Source organism: Notolepis coatsorum, assembly GCF_963971535.1.
Source record: "Notolepis coatsorum genome assembly, chromosome: 6".
Lineage (NCBI taxonomy): Eukaryota > Metazoa > Chordata > Actinopteri > Aulopiformes > Paralepididae > Notolepis > Notolepis coatsorum.
This window is the reverse complement of record NC_140170.1, coordinates 82,220,832-82,237,641: the sequence shown is the minus strand read 5'-3', so window position 1 is coordinate 82,237,641 and position 16,810 is coordinate 82,220,832. Positions and strand designations below refer to the sequence as shown.

The window sequence follows — 16,810 nt, the reverse complement described above, 5'->3', positions numbered from 1 at the left end:
GGGCGATGGCTATGAAAAAAATGCACAACCAAGCTGAAATTGGCGTTAAATTGCTCTTATTATATACGTTATTGGACCGTTATTTATTTTATTCGCTATTTCCATTCATAAATCACCCAGGATGGCTGGGGTACCATATGCAATGTGTCTGAGATCGCAATGGTCCAATACCGCCGCCTGGTGGTATGTGGCCGATGTCTCACTTCCTTTCTGACTCTATCATTGAAATTCCTCCGGGCGGAGTTTTTGAGTAACGTGGACCGAGGGGTATATTACCCAATCGCATTGAATCACTTTCGGGACGCCAGATTCATTATGCTGTGGAGGGTTATGGCGTGGGCCAAATGGACATACAATCTAGCAGATGGCAATCAAATAATTGGAATATTCTTTTTGTAAACTCACCGGCCACAGTGACTGGCCGTGGGGACGATGATAATGATAATAAGTTGTTTGTTATTTTCTTTGAGTTTCCCTATTGAATGAATTTACTTCTTATGCCATTAGGTTGCAATAAATTCACTCGAACGAAATTCGTTCGCTCATCAAATTCGTGACATTCTAAATGTGTTTTAATGTTGTTTGACTCGCGTTTTTTTAAATGGCGTTTTTTTTTTTTTTTTTATATAGACACTGCGTTTGTCACAAGTTACGTTGCTATAACTTATAACATTAAGATAAAGTGTATAAACATTGTTCTTCTCCCTGCTAAGAAAGGAGAGCGTTTGGCTGTGTGTGTTTCAACACCTCTTAAGTACCTGTTAAGCATACGCGGACAGACCCACACTGTAAATGCCCTCGGCTGTAGTTTTTCCACAGCATTGAGAGACAATACTTGTCGAACTATATAACAATAATTACCTCATTTACAAGTTGTATTTAAGTTTGCGAATAAGGGCAAACATTAATGACATTTCAAAGATGTAAAAAAAAAAAAACAAGATTTAGATTTTTTCGATTTTCTGAAGAGCAAGACATTTGTTTGTTTCCTGACACTTGTTTCTCACCGGATCAAATCGGGTTTGGTCGCGTCGAGTCACATATACGTGGTTGGCGTTATTAGATTGGGGGACAAACACGTATTAAATCGTTGTTGGCGGCCATTGAGTTAAGACACTGTAAATTGACCACGGTGAGTCCAATTCTGACATGTTTCACGTTATGATAATTTTGACCCAGAAATCCAAGATGACCGCCACCCAGTAGAGTGAAAACTTAATGTTTGAATGGGAATCTGGGTGTTGAGTAGTTTTTACAGTATGTAAGGAAGGAGATTAACAATGGTAAACTATAGCTATGACAGGTAATGAATCTATGCCTACCAAAATATTTAGTAATGGCAATTCACAGCAAAGATGTTCATTTCAAAACCCATTTTACCTTCTCTCTCTGTAGGTTGGCTCAATGATTTTAAGTAGCCAAATGTTACACGATAAAAACAAACTGGATAGTTGATGATAAATATTTAACTTCATTAGCTGAAATATTCTAAAATCTGTAAGTCTGCTATAAGCCATTCTCCCTTTCGGTGTGTGTCTGTGCATGTGTGTTTAACAATCCTGACACTCACATATATGAGACCACAAGTACATTCTCAACCTGTGGAACACTGAAACGGGTGATGGAGAACAATACATGTTCGGAGTTTAGGCTTGAGAAACTCTTGACAAGTGACTCAGTGACACAAGGGCAGAGTTCACAGGAAAAGGGAAGTGTTGTCTGGGCTCTGCTGAGAAGTCATGGGTCAAACAGGGGTGACAAGAGAAGATGGGGAAGTTGACTACTCACATTTTCTGAATTCAGGATTCAATGGCATCTGAAGATTCAGAATGTTGTGAGGCAGAATGCTCCAATTCAAATTCATATTCCGTATTTTATGTTCCAACTGTATCACAATTTATAGACATTTTGGTGTCTTAATAAAGTTCTGCGAGTTTGAACAAAGCTCGACTGTGAAATCTGTGCTAGTAACCATGGACCCAGTGGTGGGGCAGTAAGGAAGAAGATGTTTTAAAATACAAGTGAAATGGGTTGACATCAACATCTTTGCCGTGAATGGCCATTACTAAATATTTTGGTAGGCACAGATTTGTAACTGCCAGTGGGAATCGAACCCCTAACCCAGACCGCCAAGCACTCTACCCACTGAGCCACACAGGACCATGCTGATGGATGCGAGGGGTATGGTTGGGTTCTGTTAAAAGGTCTGTGGAAGATGTGTGAGAGTGTGTGTAAGAGTGTGTGTGTGAGAGAGTGTGTGAGAGAGTGAGTGAGAGAGAGAGAGGGCGTGTGTGTGAGAGTGTGTGTGAGTGTGTATGTGTGAGTGTGGGTGAGTGCATGTTTGTGTGCATGTGTGTGAGAGTGTGTGTGTGCGAGAGAGTGCTTGCGAGTGCGTGCGATACCTGGGGAGGGGTGTAAAGGCATGACGTCCAGGTCACTGTGAGTGCATGTGTGTGAGAGTGTGTGTGTGTGAGTGCATGTGTGTGAGTGTGTATGTGTGAGAGAGTGTGTGAGTGTGTGTGACAGAGTGATACCTGAGGAGGGGTGTAGGGAATGACCTCCAGGTCGCTTGGCGCAGGGGTCTGTATCTGGGGCATGGAGGGGGTCTCTGGCGCCTCCTCGTCATCGTCCAAATCCTCAATGTCATCTGCGTCCTCCATGTCTACCAGTTTCAGCTCCAGCTCTTCGATCTTCTTATTCAGCAGAGGAGACGGTTCCTTCTGAGGTACAATCAGCTTCCTAGAGGTGAACCAACACAAAGAAAACAATGGATACCAGCCTGGAGAGAAATAGACTACAATGTGGAAGATGTAGAAATCCTCATCAGAAACACTTGAATGGACAACTAGCCACGTTTACCTGGAATTCGTTTTTGTGGATTGGCACATATATACATATTTCACAATTAATATGAATCACATATTTATATATAACAATCACAAGTGTTATATACCAGCGTTTTATTTATTCGTTTCTAATATTGTCACCTTGGCTTTAAGTCACTTTGAGGAAAATTATGTTTTTGCCCAAGTCATCTCTTCATGATGCTGGCCAGTGGCCACCTCTGGTAAAATGGCCTACATCCTTAATTGAAAAGATCATGCTGTTCCTACCCAGTTGTGAAATTATGAAGAACTATCATATATTCGGTTCAGTTTCTCTCAAAACTTGAAAATATAACTGTTATGAAGTGAATTAATTACATCCTGTGGTCAACATTCTTTAAAATGTTTTCAGACCCCCATATAACAATTAATTTCAATGATCAATGCACCAGCAGGATGAGCACAGCAGAGCTGCTCGGACCAATCGCCATGAATGCATCGACTTTAGGGGACGTCACCAATCAGGATCTATATGCATCTATAGTAATACGACTCTTTGTCTGTGCTATTTATAAGGAACTGCCATCTTCTTGCTCTTGCCTCACTCTCTTGTCCCACACCTCTGGCTTAGCTGGTCCTCTCTCCCTCTTCTGCTTTCCCCCTTACCCCCTCCTCTTTCACCCTTTCTCTCCTCTTTCCCTTTATCCAATCTTGTAACAATTGTACCACACTGTATGATACTAACTGGATCGATCCATGCTGTAAATAAACGATCATACTGAACTTATAGAATTGTCTCCTTTATATATATATATATATATATATATATTTTTTTTTTTTTTTTTTTTTTTATTATTATGTTTTTGGTAGATTTGTATTGGTTTTTGCTACCGGGCAGTCCGGTAAAGAGAGAGAGGAAGTATGGGAAATAGACTGGGAAGACATTCGGCAAAGGTCGCCGGGTCCGGGAGTCGAACCCGGGACGGCCGTGTTGCACCGCAGCGCTGTACGTGGTGCGCCACCCTGGCGCCCTATATATTTCTGATATAAATCGTTCTTATCAATAATTAATAGTCCTTGCCTCTCAGGAGCACAAAGTGAATTCCATACTTGATTACAATAACATAAGCCATTATTTTAAGAAAGTGATATATAAAATTGTTATACATTTTCACACGCGCACAAAAAGGCCCGGCCCACCTGAAGTAGTAGACCTCGTCATCCACCACCTTGGAGGAGAGGGAGAAGCGCTTCAGACCCTTGAACTTCTTCATCTGCTTCTCTGTGTCGATGTAGCGGCTCTCGCACAGCAGCACGTCCTGCTCTGGGATCTCAGTGGGCCGGCAGGACAGGTAGTCCTTAAAGGAGGACACCAGGCATTTACCTGGAGGACAGAGGACACGGGGTCGTTAACCACAACGTTCAAATCAAGATGAAGAACCTTGGTCTGAATTTAACACGGCATGTGGAAGTTGAGTCTGATATATTGCAAAGTTTAAGTGATGTTTTTGTTCTACGTGTTAAAAAGCTCTACATTCCAACAGCCATCAATGGTATAGAGTGTTTGGTCAGTAACATGGGTATCCCAGTCCCTCCGCTCTGCAGTAAACACAAAATACATTTTCTGGTATCCCGTTCCCACTTCATCCAATCAGGAGAGAGAATTCTCACTGCAAAGATGTAAGCAAATATGTGCTTGAAAGAAGTAAAATAATCTGCCAGTGCAGTAAACTAATTTGGCTTGGCATCATTTCTTGAATACAAAAAAAAGTATCTAGGGTTCTCTTCACTTCCAAAATCGGTCAACGATCAATGACTCTGATCAAAGGTCCAAGATGGCGACCAACAAGATTTACGACTGAGGGACACTAGTAGGGAGGTCTAGCCTGACTACACATGAGTCGCCTCAATCTACTTGAGAGTCTATATACTGTATTCTTGACTGGAGGGCGTGTTTGCAGGTTGACGTGTGCTGTCGTGCAGCTGTTGCATCTCTGAGTGATTCGTCATGTTTTCCCCACACGAGTTGTAGGAGGTCATGATGAGTGTGTTGTAGGAAGGATTAAACGGGGAATGCCACCCATTTTAAGAATTCACACATGTTCTTTCCATGTGCCAGGACAGTTCAGTCAGCATTAGTGAACAATGAACATGCATGCCTCTTTCCTAAAGCTAGAGAGAAAATGTTTGTGTCAAGCTCTTACACTCAAACGAGGCTCATATTCTAGCATTGCTAGACGGTCTGGACCATAATTAAAACCTCATTTTGGTCTAAGAGTTCACACAAACATTTTATGGCCTCATTAAGTCAGAGCCCACGTCATTATCTATGGAGCAGCCCCGGGTTTTACATCCCAGTGACTGACATCACAGATTGGAGGGCACTCTCTCCGATGTCTAGTTTTATGAGAGAGTGGTGCGTGTTAACAAATACTGACTGAATTGTCCTGTGGCACAGGAAGAACATATGTGAATAAAAAAAATGGGCAACATTTACATTTAGCCATTTAGCTGACGCTTTTATCCAATGTGACTTACAAGTTATGTACAACAAGTCAGCAAGAAGGGTACAACTCTGGCAGCTAAGGGTCAGTAAGATTATTTGTCAAACAGTGTTGAATTTGAGTGGAATAGTCATGAGTGCATAGCAGTATAGACTAGGGCTGTCCCTGACTAAGGATTTGGATGGTCGACTATGATTGGCCAAAATTTGCAGTTAGTCAGGGGTTCCCAAACTTTTCAGGCCGCGACCCAAACATAACGGGGTCAGAGAGCCGCGACCGCTACTATTATAAGAGGTAAAAAAATGTACTTTTATTTATTTTTTTATAAATGGAAATGTATGGTTGAAACATGCACACGTTCAAACGCACACACACTAATAAGCATTGGAGGCTTTTAACCAGGGCCGGACTGGGGAAATCATTCAGGCCAGGAAATATAGTGCAAAATATAGCCCCAGTCAGGCCACTTTTTAAGCAGGGGGTCTGGGGGTCCCCCACCAGGACATTTCTTGTTACAAAGACTTCATTTCCTACATTCTGGTGCAGGCATTTTTTTTATTTGTACCCTTTAAATGCCAGTGTTTGTGATGGCATCACAAATTATTGTTAAAAAAACAGGCTAGCATATGTATGATTAGCAACAACACTGATTTAGATGAATTTTCAGTTTTTTTGTAATGTCAGATTGAAAATAATACAATCTTTTATTGAACTTCAGCCCTGATCATAACACCACATATTAATATAAAAATTCTAACCCTTTAAATGCCAGTGTGTGTGATGGCATATATTTGCAATATATCAAATGCAAAGTAGATTTTTCTGGGGGGGATTATTACAGGCTAGCATGTGTCAATGATTAGCAACAACAGTTTTTTGTAAGGGTCCCGCCTCCACCAATCACATGCAGCTCCTTTTGTGTGTGTGTGTGAGAGCAAGAGAGAGAGAGATAGTTCTCTGTTGCAGTGATCTCCTGGTTGTTCCCCACCTAGGTTATCTCTAACTATTGCGCTGCTGCAACTAGAAACACTGTCCTGGCCTGCTTCTAAGTTCAGTGGCCTGACTGCAAAAAAACCCGTCCTGTGGGTCGCGACCCCGACTTTGGGAACTCCTCACTATTGGTCGATTTTTTTATTTATTTTTTTATCATTCCATTTGGGCTGTGGGGGGTGCTTAATGTCTGAAGGAGTCGACTGAAGGCTTCTTGTCCTCTGCAAAAGCATGCAATTGGTAATTTTTTTTTTTTTTTTTACTATTCGACTAAGAGGTTGGTTAGTCGACTACAGCTCCTTTCGACCGACTAATCGACTAATAGGGGTCAGCCCTAGTATAGACATATTAGCATAGTAGGTTTTTCCTTCTTCATTTCAGATATTGATTGAAGAAGTGCCGTTTTAGTCAACGGTGGGAATTTTTTTGGGCGGGTTTTGGCTATCCTGACTGTGGTGTGAAGTTCGGTCCACCATTGTAGAGCGAGGACAAAGACTAGCCATGCTTCTCTTTGATGACGGCACTTTAAAACATTCCCCTTTAGAATAAGGAATGCTACGGTCCCTGCATATCTGGTCAGTTATTTTAGTTGGGTGAGTGAGACTCACACATACTCCACGAGAGGCAGCCAGACGGATATAATTCCACACAGGTTCGGGAGTTCTATGGGGCAAAATAAATTTTTGTATACGACAGGAGTTCTATGGAACCAATTACCTACCTCTTGCAAAGCACTAGCTACGGAAAGAGGCTTTAAGACCGCTTTGAAAAAGTGGTTGGCGTCTGCCTCTATTGGATTCTCATAGAAGCTAGGAAGGATAGGATGATTTGTTAAAACTGATGTGTAATGTGCGTTTTACAGATGGATCTTTGATTATATTATTAATTAGACGGACTAAAGGGAATGTTGTAGATTAATTGAATTTGATTGTGTATTTGGCTTCGACTTGTTTAATGGTGTGAAATTGTTTGTTTTTGGGCTTTACAGTAGCTATACTGTTTCTGCCAACCAACTGCCCACCATACCCCCCCCCCCACCCCCCACAATGGAAATAAGCCTTTTGGCTTTATTGCATTTTTAACCTTGATGATTTTTTAAATGTATGTATTCCTGCTGGGCAGTTTTATATGTATATTTTATGAATTATCAAATGAATTCAATCAATGAGAAAGGCGTACCTAAGACGCAGGTCATGGGCAGGGTCTCCTCCAGGTTGCTGAGGAACACCTCTCTCCTGTAGAACATCTTGGTCGGCTCATGTTCCGTCTCCTCAGGATGGATGAAGATCGGGCCGAAGAAGAACACAGAGCCGTTCTGCACCCACAGCTTCTCTATCCTGCACAGCCCCAGCAATCACATAGGGTTCCCACAGACATTGCAAAATGAAATTCAAGGACTTTCAAGTACTTTCCTAAGCACTATTGTAAAAGGATACAATTCACTTTTAAATGCAGTAAAAATAAATAAAAAATCTGATCCAATATTTATGGCTTAAAACCAATTTCTGACAATTAGTTACACTTTTAAATAAAATAAAAAAGTATATTTCTTGATTCAGAACAATTTTACCATGGATGAACAAAACTTTCAATGCGAATGGTTGATTTGAATTTCAAGGACTTTTTAAGCACCTTGTTAACTCATTGACTGCCACGCTGTTTTCCCATCTTTATCTTTGTGCGCTATACCACGGTAAACATCACCCGTTTAAAAATAATCCAGGCTGGTTTTCTAGATCGTGAGATAGTGTGTTTTGTGCAGTATGCGCAAATCTCACGGCTGCTCGCCTGAAACCTATATTATTGCCAGGTCAAAAGGTAAACACATGACCTTGTTTCTTCACAAAGCCGGGGACATCTATGGACCTCAGGGAATGCATTCCCAGTGTCAGAAATAGTGTCTGTTGTTACTATGCTTGAGTAAATTGTAATGAACCAAAGGGAGAATGTAAATTATTATTAGTTTTTTTGACTGTGAATAACACCATGATAACATTGACCAAAAGTGAAAAATTGCCTAAATCTAAGCAAATGAACAATGGGCAGATGATTTACTATGGTAAAATACTCCGCCATTTTATCAGATTGAAACAAGTTTTTTCTTTCTATTTTATGGCAATAACGTTCAGGTTTGTTCGACCTGTGAGACATAATCACAAAAATAACGTCCAAAAATGTTTTCACGCCAGACAGCTCCAAGTTTGACAGGGGCTGGCGTGAGCTGGGTAGTGTAGTTTTATGAAATTCGACAGTCCATCGAAAGCCCTGCGTCTCCTCTCTCTTAGGACTACAAACACGAATGACGGCGTAATTTCCTCACATCTATATCTGCCGATTTCTGATGCGCCGCGACTTTTGTAAACTCATATTTTGCTAATAACACTTAAACTCATTGGTAAACAAACAGTGCTGGAACTATACACTTTGACTGCTGTTTTGATAGGGTTAGGGAGGGTCTTCACTCTTGGCTACATTTGGAAAAAATAAACGCAACATTAATTAATACGGACTGTATTGATCCATTTATGATGTGAAATTAATCTTGGACCGGTACAGGGCCCGTCAGGCCTAATAACATGCCTTGAACACACACACAACGAGAGAGCCATGAGAGACGTATTGACCCACCTGCCAACCCGAGGCTTAGGCAGACCGTGGGACTGGATGTAGACACAGTCTCCCACCTTCAGCCACATGTTGTTGTATTGCAGCTGATCATAGTACTGGTGACCGGGATCCGCTCCATTAATCTCCACAGGGACGTCCTCTTTCTCCTAAACACACAGGAAAATAGAGCATTTTATTGACATTATATTATATCTCATCTGGCAGAAAAGAAAAATCTGCCAGAGATGCAAAGCATTCCAATTAGGGGTGTAACGATGCATCGATTAATCAAAATGCATCGATTCTAATGTGTTCGATTCGATGCATCGATTTGAATATGTTAGAATCGATTATAATCGAAATAAAAAAATATATTTTCTTCTCTCTTTTTTTAATGTTTCTTTTTTGTGTGTATTGTTTTTATTGGTCTATACTATAGTCCATTCATGCTGAGTGAATCAGTTCCCCCAGCCACATTTGTGTATACATTTTTATGGGGAATTAACACTTTGGGTGCCGGGAAACGCTTAAACACGTCATTCCCGGCCATGCTCAAGTTGCCGAAGACACTTTACAGCGTCTTTAATATCAATATTTCAAAAATCTGGGATCGGATTCATATGTCCCCTCCGCTGGCCTGAGATCCACCAGGAGGACCCACTGAGTTCTCTGGCGGTTCAGGAGCGCCATCTGGTGGCCGATCGGCGCAATCGCTTAACAGGAAGTGCTATAGAGATTGTGCTGGTCGGCCGTATTACTTCTGGGCACTCGATATAGGTTCCGGGACTCGATCTCGACACACTACATAGCGATCGATTGCCAATAACTCGATAAACAACATGATTTGGACGTATATACCATTATACAAGCTGGAGATGGACCGGGTAAATCGCCATCCCATAATGATAAAATTTCTACTCTACGATGATCGCCCAACGGCGCGCGGAGACTGGGGTGAGTTTTAGCGTGTAAAGTTACCGTCTTCGATACTAACTGCTATTATCAACATTTGACCCACATTAGATGATTGGTATAACGCTGCCCACGGAATTATAAACGCCCCCTAGACGGAAGTACGTCTAGTTTGAATTTTTTATATCGCGCTGATTGCCATAAAACTGTATTGCATCATCAATATAATGTATTTGGGGCTATAGATCACGTTCTGGAGAAAGCTGCAGAAAGAGATGAAAACATACTTATACATTAGACCATACTTTACTATGAATATGTGAATGAAAAAGTTTAACGTTGCTACACAATGAACAATACATATAGGACTTTGAATGGGCCCTAATAATGGCAATGTAGCAATAGAATTTAAAAAGTTATAGCCCTGCAAAGAAGGGGACTTTCTCTATAGACAAATAGAGCCGGCAACCTACGGTTGATAATGAATTTAACCCATGGCAGCCAAAGTGTTAACTGATCGAAAACTTATCGAAAATGTATCGAATCGTGGTCAAATGAAGAGATTTCATGATGCATTGAATCGTTGCCTGAAGAATCGTAATCGAATCGTTGTGAGGTCGAATCGTTACACCCCTAATTCCAATACTAGAAGACATGGGACTACAGGTACAACAACAGTGGGGTGAAAGTGGCTCAAGAGGTTGAGCGGTTGTCTGGTAATCGGAAGGTCCACCTTTCCGGCTCCTCCCAGCAGCATGTCAAAGTGTCCTTGAGTGAGACTTAACCCCTAATCCCGATGAGCAGGTTAGCACCCTTGCCTCCGTCATCGGTGTGTGAATGAATTGGTGAATGTGAGGTATAAATAGTAAAGAGATTTGGATAAAAGCGCTATATAAATGCTTGGGCTGGGTTAAAAAAAATCGATTTCCCGATTCTGAATCGATCTTCATTTGAATTAGCGATTATCGATTAATAAAATCCCAAGATCGATCTTAAAAAAAAATATATATATATATATATTTGTTTTCCCATCCCCCAATTTAATAGTTATGCCAATTCCCTTCCTGGTCGTTGTGCGCATTTCCCCACTGTCGGTCAGGGGAGAGTGCATTTTTAACAATGCAACATGTTAGAGGATTCCTTGAACCATTGAATCAGATATCAATTCGGGACCATGTGAATCGGAATCTAATAGTTTTGGGAAATCAGTGGCGATACCGAGCCCTAATAAATGCAGTCCATTTAAAACAATATGATTATCAAGACTCATGGTTATAAAGGAACAACTGGACAGAGAGTGATGCGCGTGTCTCTCTCTTTGAGAAATGTTGCACGGCTAGCATGGAAGCAAGTGAATAGTCAATAATCCTAATACAAATTGTATAAAAAGGACAAAAGGAAAATATTTCACACAAATGTCATCACCTCTGACTGTACATGTTCAACAGGAAACAGGCTGCTCTCTCACCTTGTCCAGAATGCTGCCGCTGTCTGCATGGATCACGATCAGGGGTTTCTCCTGGCCAGGCTTGGCGAACATGGAGGCCACGCGGACCACCGGCAACGGCATTTCTCGGGGGGCGAACCTCACGGAGCCCACGGGCATGACCCACAGCTTGATCTTCTTGAAGGTCTTGTTCCTGCCGGCGTAGCGGGACTCGCAGACATAGACGTCCTCTGCTCTGAACCCCTCCGGCAGGAGTTTGAAGTAGTCCTACGGGAGACGCAACAAGACGGATATATACGATTAATGCATGGACGTGATTATATTCATCTACTTTACTTGTAACCCCTATCATGTTTAACCCGTTCACTACCACACTATAGAAGGTTAACCCTTTCATGTTAACCATCTGTCGTGTGGTAGTGAACAAGTTAACCCTTTGTAGTGTGGTAGTGAAAGCGGTAACTTTGCAGTGTGGCAGTGAAAGGGTTATTATGTAGTGTGGCAGTGAAGGGGTTAACCTTCTAGTGTGGCAGTGAAAGGTTTAACTCTTTGTAGTGTGGCAGTGAAAGGGTTAAATAACAATAAAAAATAAACATATCACCAAAACAAAGAAACCGCTAAATATAATAATCAGTATCTGAAGTTTGAAGCAGTCCTACAAAAAAACAATAGTAAAAAATATAATCACTGAAGTTTGAAGTGGTCCTACTTAACCCATTCAGTGCCAACCACGAGATTAGTCGGGTTAACTAGCCAACCGTTCAGTGCCAATCACGAGTAAACTCTGGTTTTAATCGGTATTTCTTTTATTAGCAATATCCATTGATTTTTCATCCATCCAGCCTGACGTTATCATCAACTTTTCTTTTTACATTTTAAAGTTAAATGCATCAATCTGAGGCTAGATCTACGATGAACTTTGTGCTCAAAACACAAAATCGACTAGACTGCAGTGCTTTATCCCTGCAGCCTTTTCCTCAGGTCAGTCTTTTACATTAAGCACCCCTCACAGCCCAAATGAAATGATAAAAATAAAAATAAAAAAAGAATTATAAAATAAGTGTGTGTTTTTTTTTTTTAATAGTCTAGTTAATCAGATGTTTTTTTCTCCAACATCGCAGCGCGCGCGTGCGTGTGTGTGTGTGCGCGTAACGTTAGCCGTATCCACGGCATGGATAGATTTTTCAGCCCGCTTCTTTTTCGACCCTGCGGCTTATATAACGGTGCGGCTTATATGTGACTCGACGTGACCAAACCCGAAAATGTAAAAATCAAAATATAGCTTTTTTGACTGCATTGAAATGTTATTTATCTGTTCCCTTATTTGCTAAACATAATACAACTTGTAAATGAGTTAATTCTTGTTATTTGTCCGACAGTATTGTGTCCCAATGCTAATTACATATGGTAATTAAACATTAAAACACCTGCGGCTTATAGTCCAGTGCGGCTTATATATGTACACATCATTCAAATTAGCTGCTGCGGCTTATAGTCAGGTGCGGCCTATAGTGCGAAAAGTACGGTACTATTGATAATCTAGAGTTTATTTGAAAACTATTCATAAATCAGCCGAAAAATTACAACGTGTTTTGTGTATTCCAGTAAAGGGCTATTATCGCTATATCCTCCCATTGACTTCCTTACGGGCACGCTAGCCCTAATATGGTCAAAGGGGCGTGGCTGTGAATGAGTTAACACATCATCTGCCAGGCACTGTGCCCATCTTTGTGCCCTCTCTGCCAGCGCTGTAAGTGGCTCACCTTCTTTGCAGGGCTATAACCTTTTTTTTTTTTTTTTTTTTTTTTTTATCTTTTTTTCCCTCCATTTTTCCTCCGATTTTCTCCCATCCCAATGTTAGTCGTATGCCAATTCCCAATCCCCTTCCTGGTCGCTGCGCACTTACCCCCCACACTCAGATCATCTGGGAGAGTGGAGGCTATCATGTGCTTCCTCCGACACACGTCCAGCCAATCAAACGCTTCTTTTCACCTGGCAGCGCGGATCCTCCCTGAGAGGGCGTAGCGTGTGGAAGGATCACACTATCCCACTCAGGTCCTATCCGCGCTTAGCAGGTGCCCCGACCGAACTGTAGGAGTCGCTGTTTTACAACGACCCGGACCCACCCCGCCAGCTTCTCCCACCCTCTAATACAGCCAATTGTATTAGTGTGAACGGCCAGCCAAGCTGGTGACAACCCCGGAAGGGCTATAACCTTTTAAATATTATAGCTATATCGACATTACTATGGCCCATTCAACATCTGGTATCTATCATTCCGGATGTGGGAACGTTATATTTTTCCATTCATACATTGTCGTGTTAGTACCCTCGTGAATATAAGTATGTTTTTAGACTGTATAGCAGTAATTCCTAAAACGCGAGTTATAGACCCCTGACGCATATGATACATTATCGATTGGCGTTTTGTTCCTATACACGCTATATTAAAAAATTCAAATGTATATAATCGGTATACATTATGCTTCATCATGCGTGAAGGAAAGGGGGGGGGGTAGTTTATAATTCCTCGATAGTCAGTAACGGCTTTTTTTAGTATGGGTTGATACGTTAAATAAACAATCGAGCTGAAAATAACGTTAGATTCCTCTTACCGTTCGCCGATGAGACTGGAGGAAAAATATTCCAATTATTTGACGTCGATCTGCTAGATCCATTTTCCATTTGTATGATGCAATAAACGCCGAAATCATATTGATTCTTCGAAAGCGATCCAATGCACTCAAGTGTGTATCTAGACCCACGTTACAATATATCTCTGCCGGAGGAATTTCCCTGATGCACCGAGTGCCACTTCCGGTTTGGCGTGGAGTGCAACTCGCCCGAAATCCACCAGGGGGCGGTATTGAGGCGTTGCAATATCAGACAGGGTTCAGCTGCGTCCCCGGAGGGAGGCTGGATGAATTATGAATGCCATGGCGAAAAAATTAAATATCGATCATAAAAACGAGTAAACTTGTTGTTGGCGTTATTAGATTGGCGGGCAATAACGAGTATACTAGTATTTTGGCGCACATGTGTTAAGGGTTGGGTAATTTTTTTTATAAAAAATAAAACGATTCACGTAAGAATTGTGATTATATCTCCTACCGATTCAAAATCGATCAAATTCCAAAAAAAGATTCAGTCCTCTAATAACATTGGTTTAAAATTTAAAATTTCTCCTGACCTAAAAACAATCAACCGTTTAGCTCACTAATACTACAGATGGCGTTACAGTGTATGTCGCGCGTCTCTACTTTCCGTAGCTGCATTTATGCAGACCACTCTCTGATTGGTTGAGCCCATTTCTGCAGACCCCTCTCTGATTGGTTGAGCAAAGCCCCTCTCTGATTGGTTGCGGCAAAAGGCGGCGGACGTAATGTTATCATAAAGAAGATAAAAAGAAATGTACTACCAGATTCGCGTATAACGTTATTTCACGTGACTTCGCGGTTTATTCATAATGTTATGCACATTTCACAACACAGCCAGCTGTCAGAAACTGTACATTGTAACGTTATATAACATAACGTTGTTATTTCAAGGTTTATTCATAACGTTATGCACATTTAGCGTGACAACACATAACGTTATTTCACGTGACAAGTTCAACACAGCCCAGCTGTCAGAAACTGTACATTGAGGGGGTTTGAATCACTGTTTAGTGTTTACACTCCCCACTTACTGTAACTGTACCATGACGCACTCCCCACTTACTGTAACTGTACCATGTTCTACATATAACCTCATCTCATGCACCTTGTTGTGTATCCTGTTTCTTTTTCCTCATTATTATATTCAGAGTTAATTATATTGTTTACACTGTTTTTCTTCTATTATAACCCTGCCCATTTGATGTTCCCAAATCATATTCAGAAAGTATAACAGACTTCTATTGACCAAGGAATTAGTTATTATTAGTAAGACACAACATTTCAATCAAACATAATAACATGTGTTTCATCATACCAACTGATCCTGGTGTGACAATACCTAACATTTAGATTAACCCAGTTAATGCCTTAATTAGACAGTTACAATGTAACATTTAGATTAACACAGTTAATGCCTAACTAGACAGAAGAAAGCAGGAAGCCAGCACTCTCAGATTCAAAGTTTTAATTGCAGCCTGGAACATACATGTTTCGGAACCAATGTGTAACTAGACCGTTACAATATAACATTTATATTAATTAACACAGTTAATGCCTTAAGAGAAAGAGTCTGGTGGTCAATGTCACTTCGGATTGCTGATTGCTACGGACTTTACTCCTGTTGGGGAAACTATAGCGATGGTCTGTGCTCACCACACGAGCCGGCGTCTACCCCCGAGCTTCATTTTACCAATCAGAGAGGGGCTTCGCTCAACCAATCAGAGAGGGGTCTGCAGAAATGGGCTCAACCAATCAGAGAGGGGTCTGCAGAAATGGGCTCAACCAATCAGAGAGGGGTCTGCAGAAATGCAGCTACGGAAAGTAGAGGCGTATGTCGCCTAGGCCCGTTAGCAAGAGGTGCAGTGGAGTATCCTGGAGTTTCCAGGGCATAGACCCAGAGTGACCGCAGGGTGCAGGCTGGTGGTGGAGGAACAAATACATAATCCAATGAGGAGGAAAGTAGCTAAATCTAATTAAACCCTGAAGAACCTAAAACCATCTTCAATGAAGGCAAGCGTTCAATGAAGGACACGCTTTGGATTTTATAATCTCCTGGGAAAGAAGGAGCTTGATAAGACACACAATATGCAAGCTTTGCAAGGCGACTGAAGTATTTTGGGAATAGCTTACTACTAGGGCTGTCAGTTTATCGCGTTAATTAGATTAATTAATTACACAGCAAATAATCGCGTTATGAAAATTAACTCAAAATTAATTACATTTTTTTTTTTTTTTTTATATTATTTTTTCTTTTTGTATCTCATTCATTCCATAAGAATGTAGAATACACATTTACAGATTTTTTTTTTTAATATGGTCCATTTGCATGTTCTTGGTATCTGATTCTAGGGACATCTATGAATCTCAGGGAATGTATTCCCAGTGTCAGAAATACTGGGGGCTAGATCCACAAAGAATGGATTGCACGGTGCAAGTTGCACCCTTACTTACAATTCATTATGAATTGAAAATGTAAACAAGACGAAAGTCTTTCTCTGGTCTGCATTCCCTTAACAATTGTGTGTATTGAGCCGTACTGTATTGTACCCATTCTGCAATCTGTTAATAACATTTTCATTCAATCAATCAATCTGCGCGGTGATTGATTGAATGAACATTTTATTTTGAGTAAATTGTAATGAACCAAATGAGAATATCAATAAATTTTTTTGTATCTTTGACTGTGAATAACACCATGCTCAAATTGACCAGACCTGAAAAATCTAAGCAAATTAATAGATGGAAGATGATTAAACAGAAGGTTTTGTAGATACAGTACTGAATTCTGCCATCCGGACACATGCAATTTGAAATATGATTATAGAATATAGAATATGAGGCATAAAATGGTAATGCGATTAAAATGCG

At 40.9% G+C, this 16,810-nt stretch overlaps 1 protein-coding gene across 4 annotated transcripts in view; it reads right to left on the bottom strand.

Annotated features, from left to right (window-relative positions):
• LOC311230613 (protein polybromo-1-like) overlaps positions 1–16,810 on the bottom strand; it is a 70,777-nt gene that overhangs the window by 13,462 nt on the left and 40,505 nt on the right. For all 4 annotated transcript variants that reach the window (XM_084316941.1, XM_084316942.1, XM_084316944.1 and 1 more), the window contains exons 20-24: positions 11,307–11,552; positions 8,948–9,093; positions 7,499–7,656; positions 4,026–4,209; positions 2,535–2,739 (exon numbers count right to left, since the gene is read on the bottom strand). In XM_084316941.1, coding sequence (XP_084173067.1) covers positions 2,535–2,739; positions 4,026–4,209; positions 7,499–7,656; positions 8,948–9,093; positions 11,307–11,552 — 939 coding nt within the window. The remainder of the gene's footprint in view (positions 1–2,534; positions 2,740–4,025; positions 4,210–7,498; positions 7,657–8,947; positions 9,094–11,306; positions 11,553–16,810) is intronic.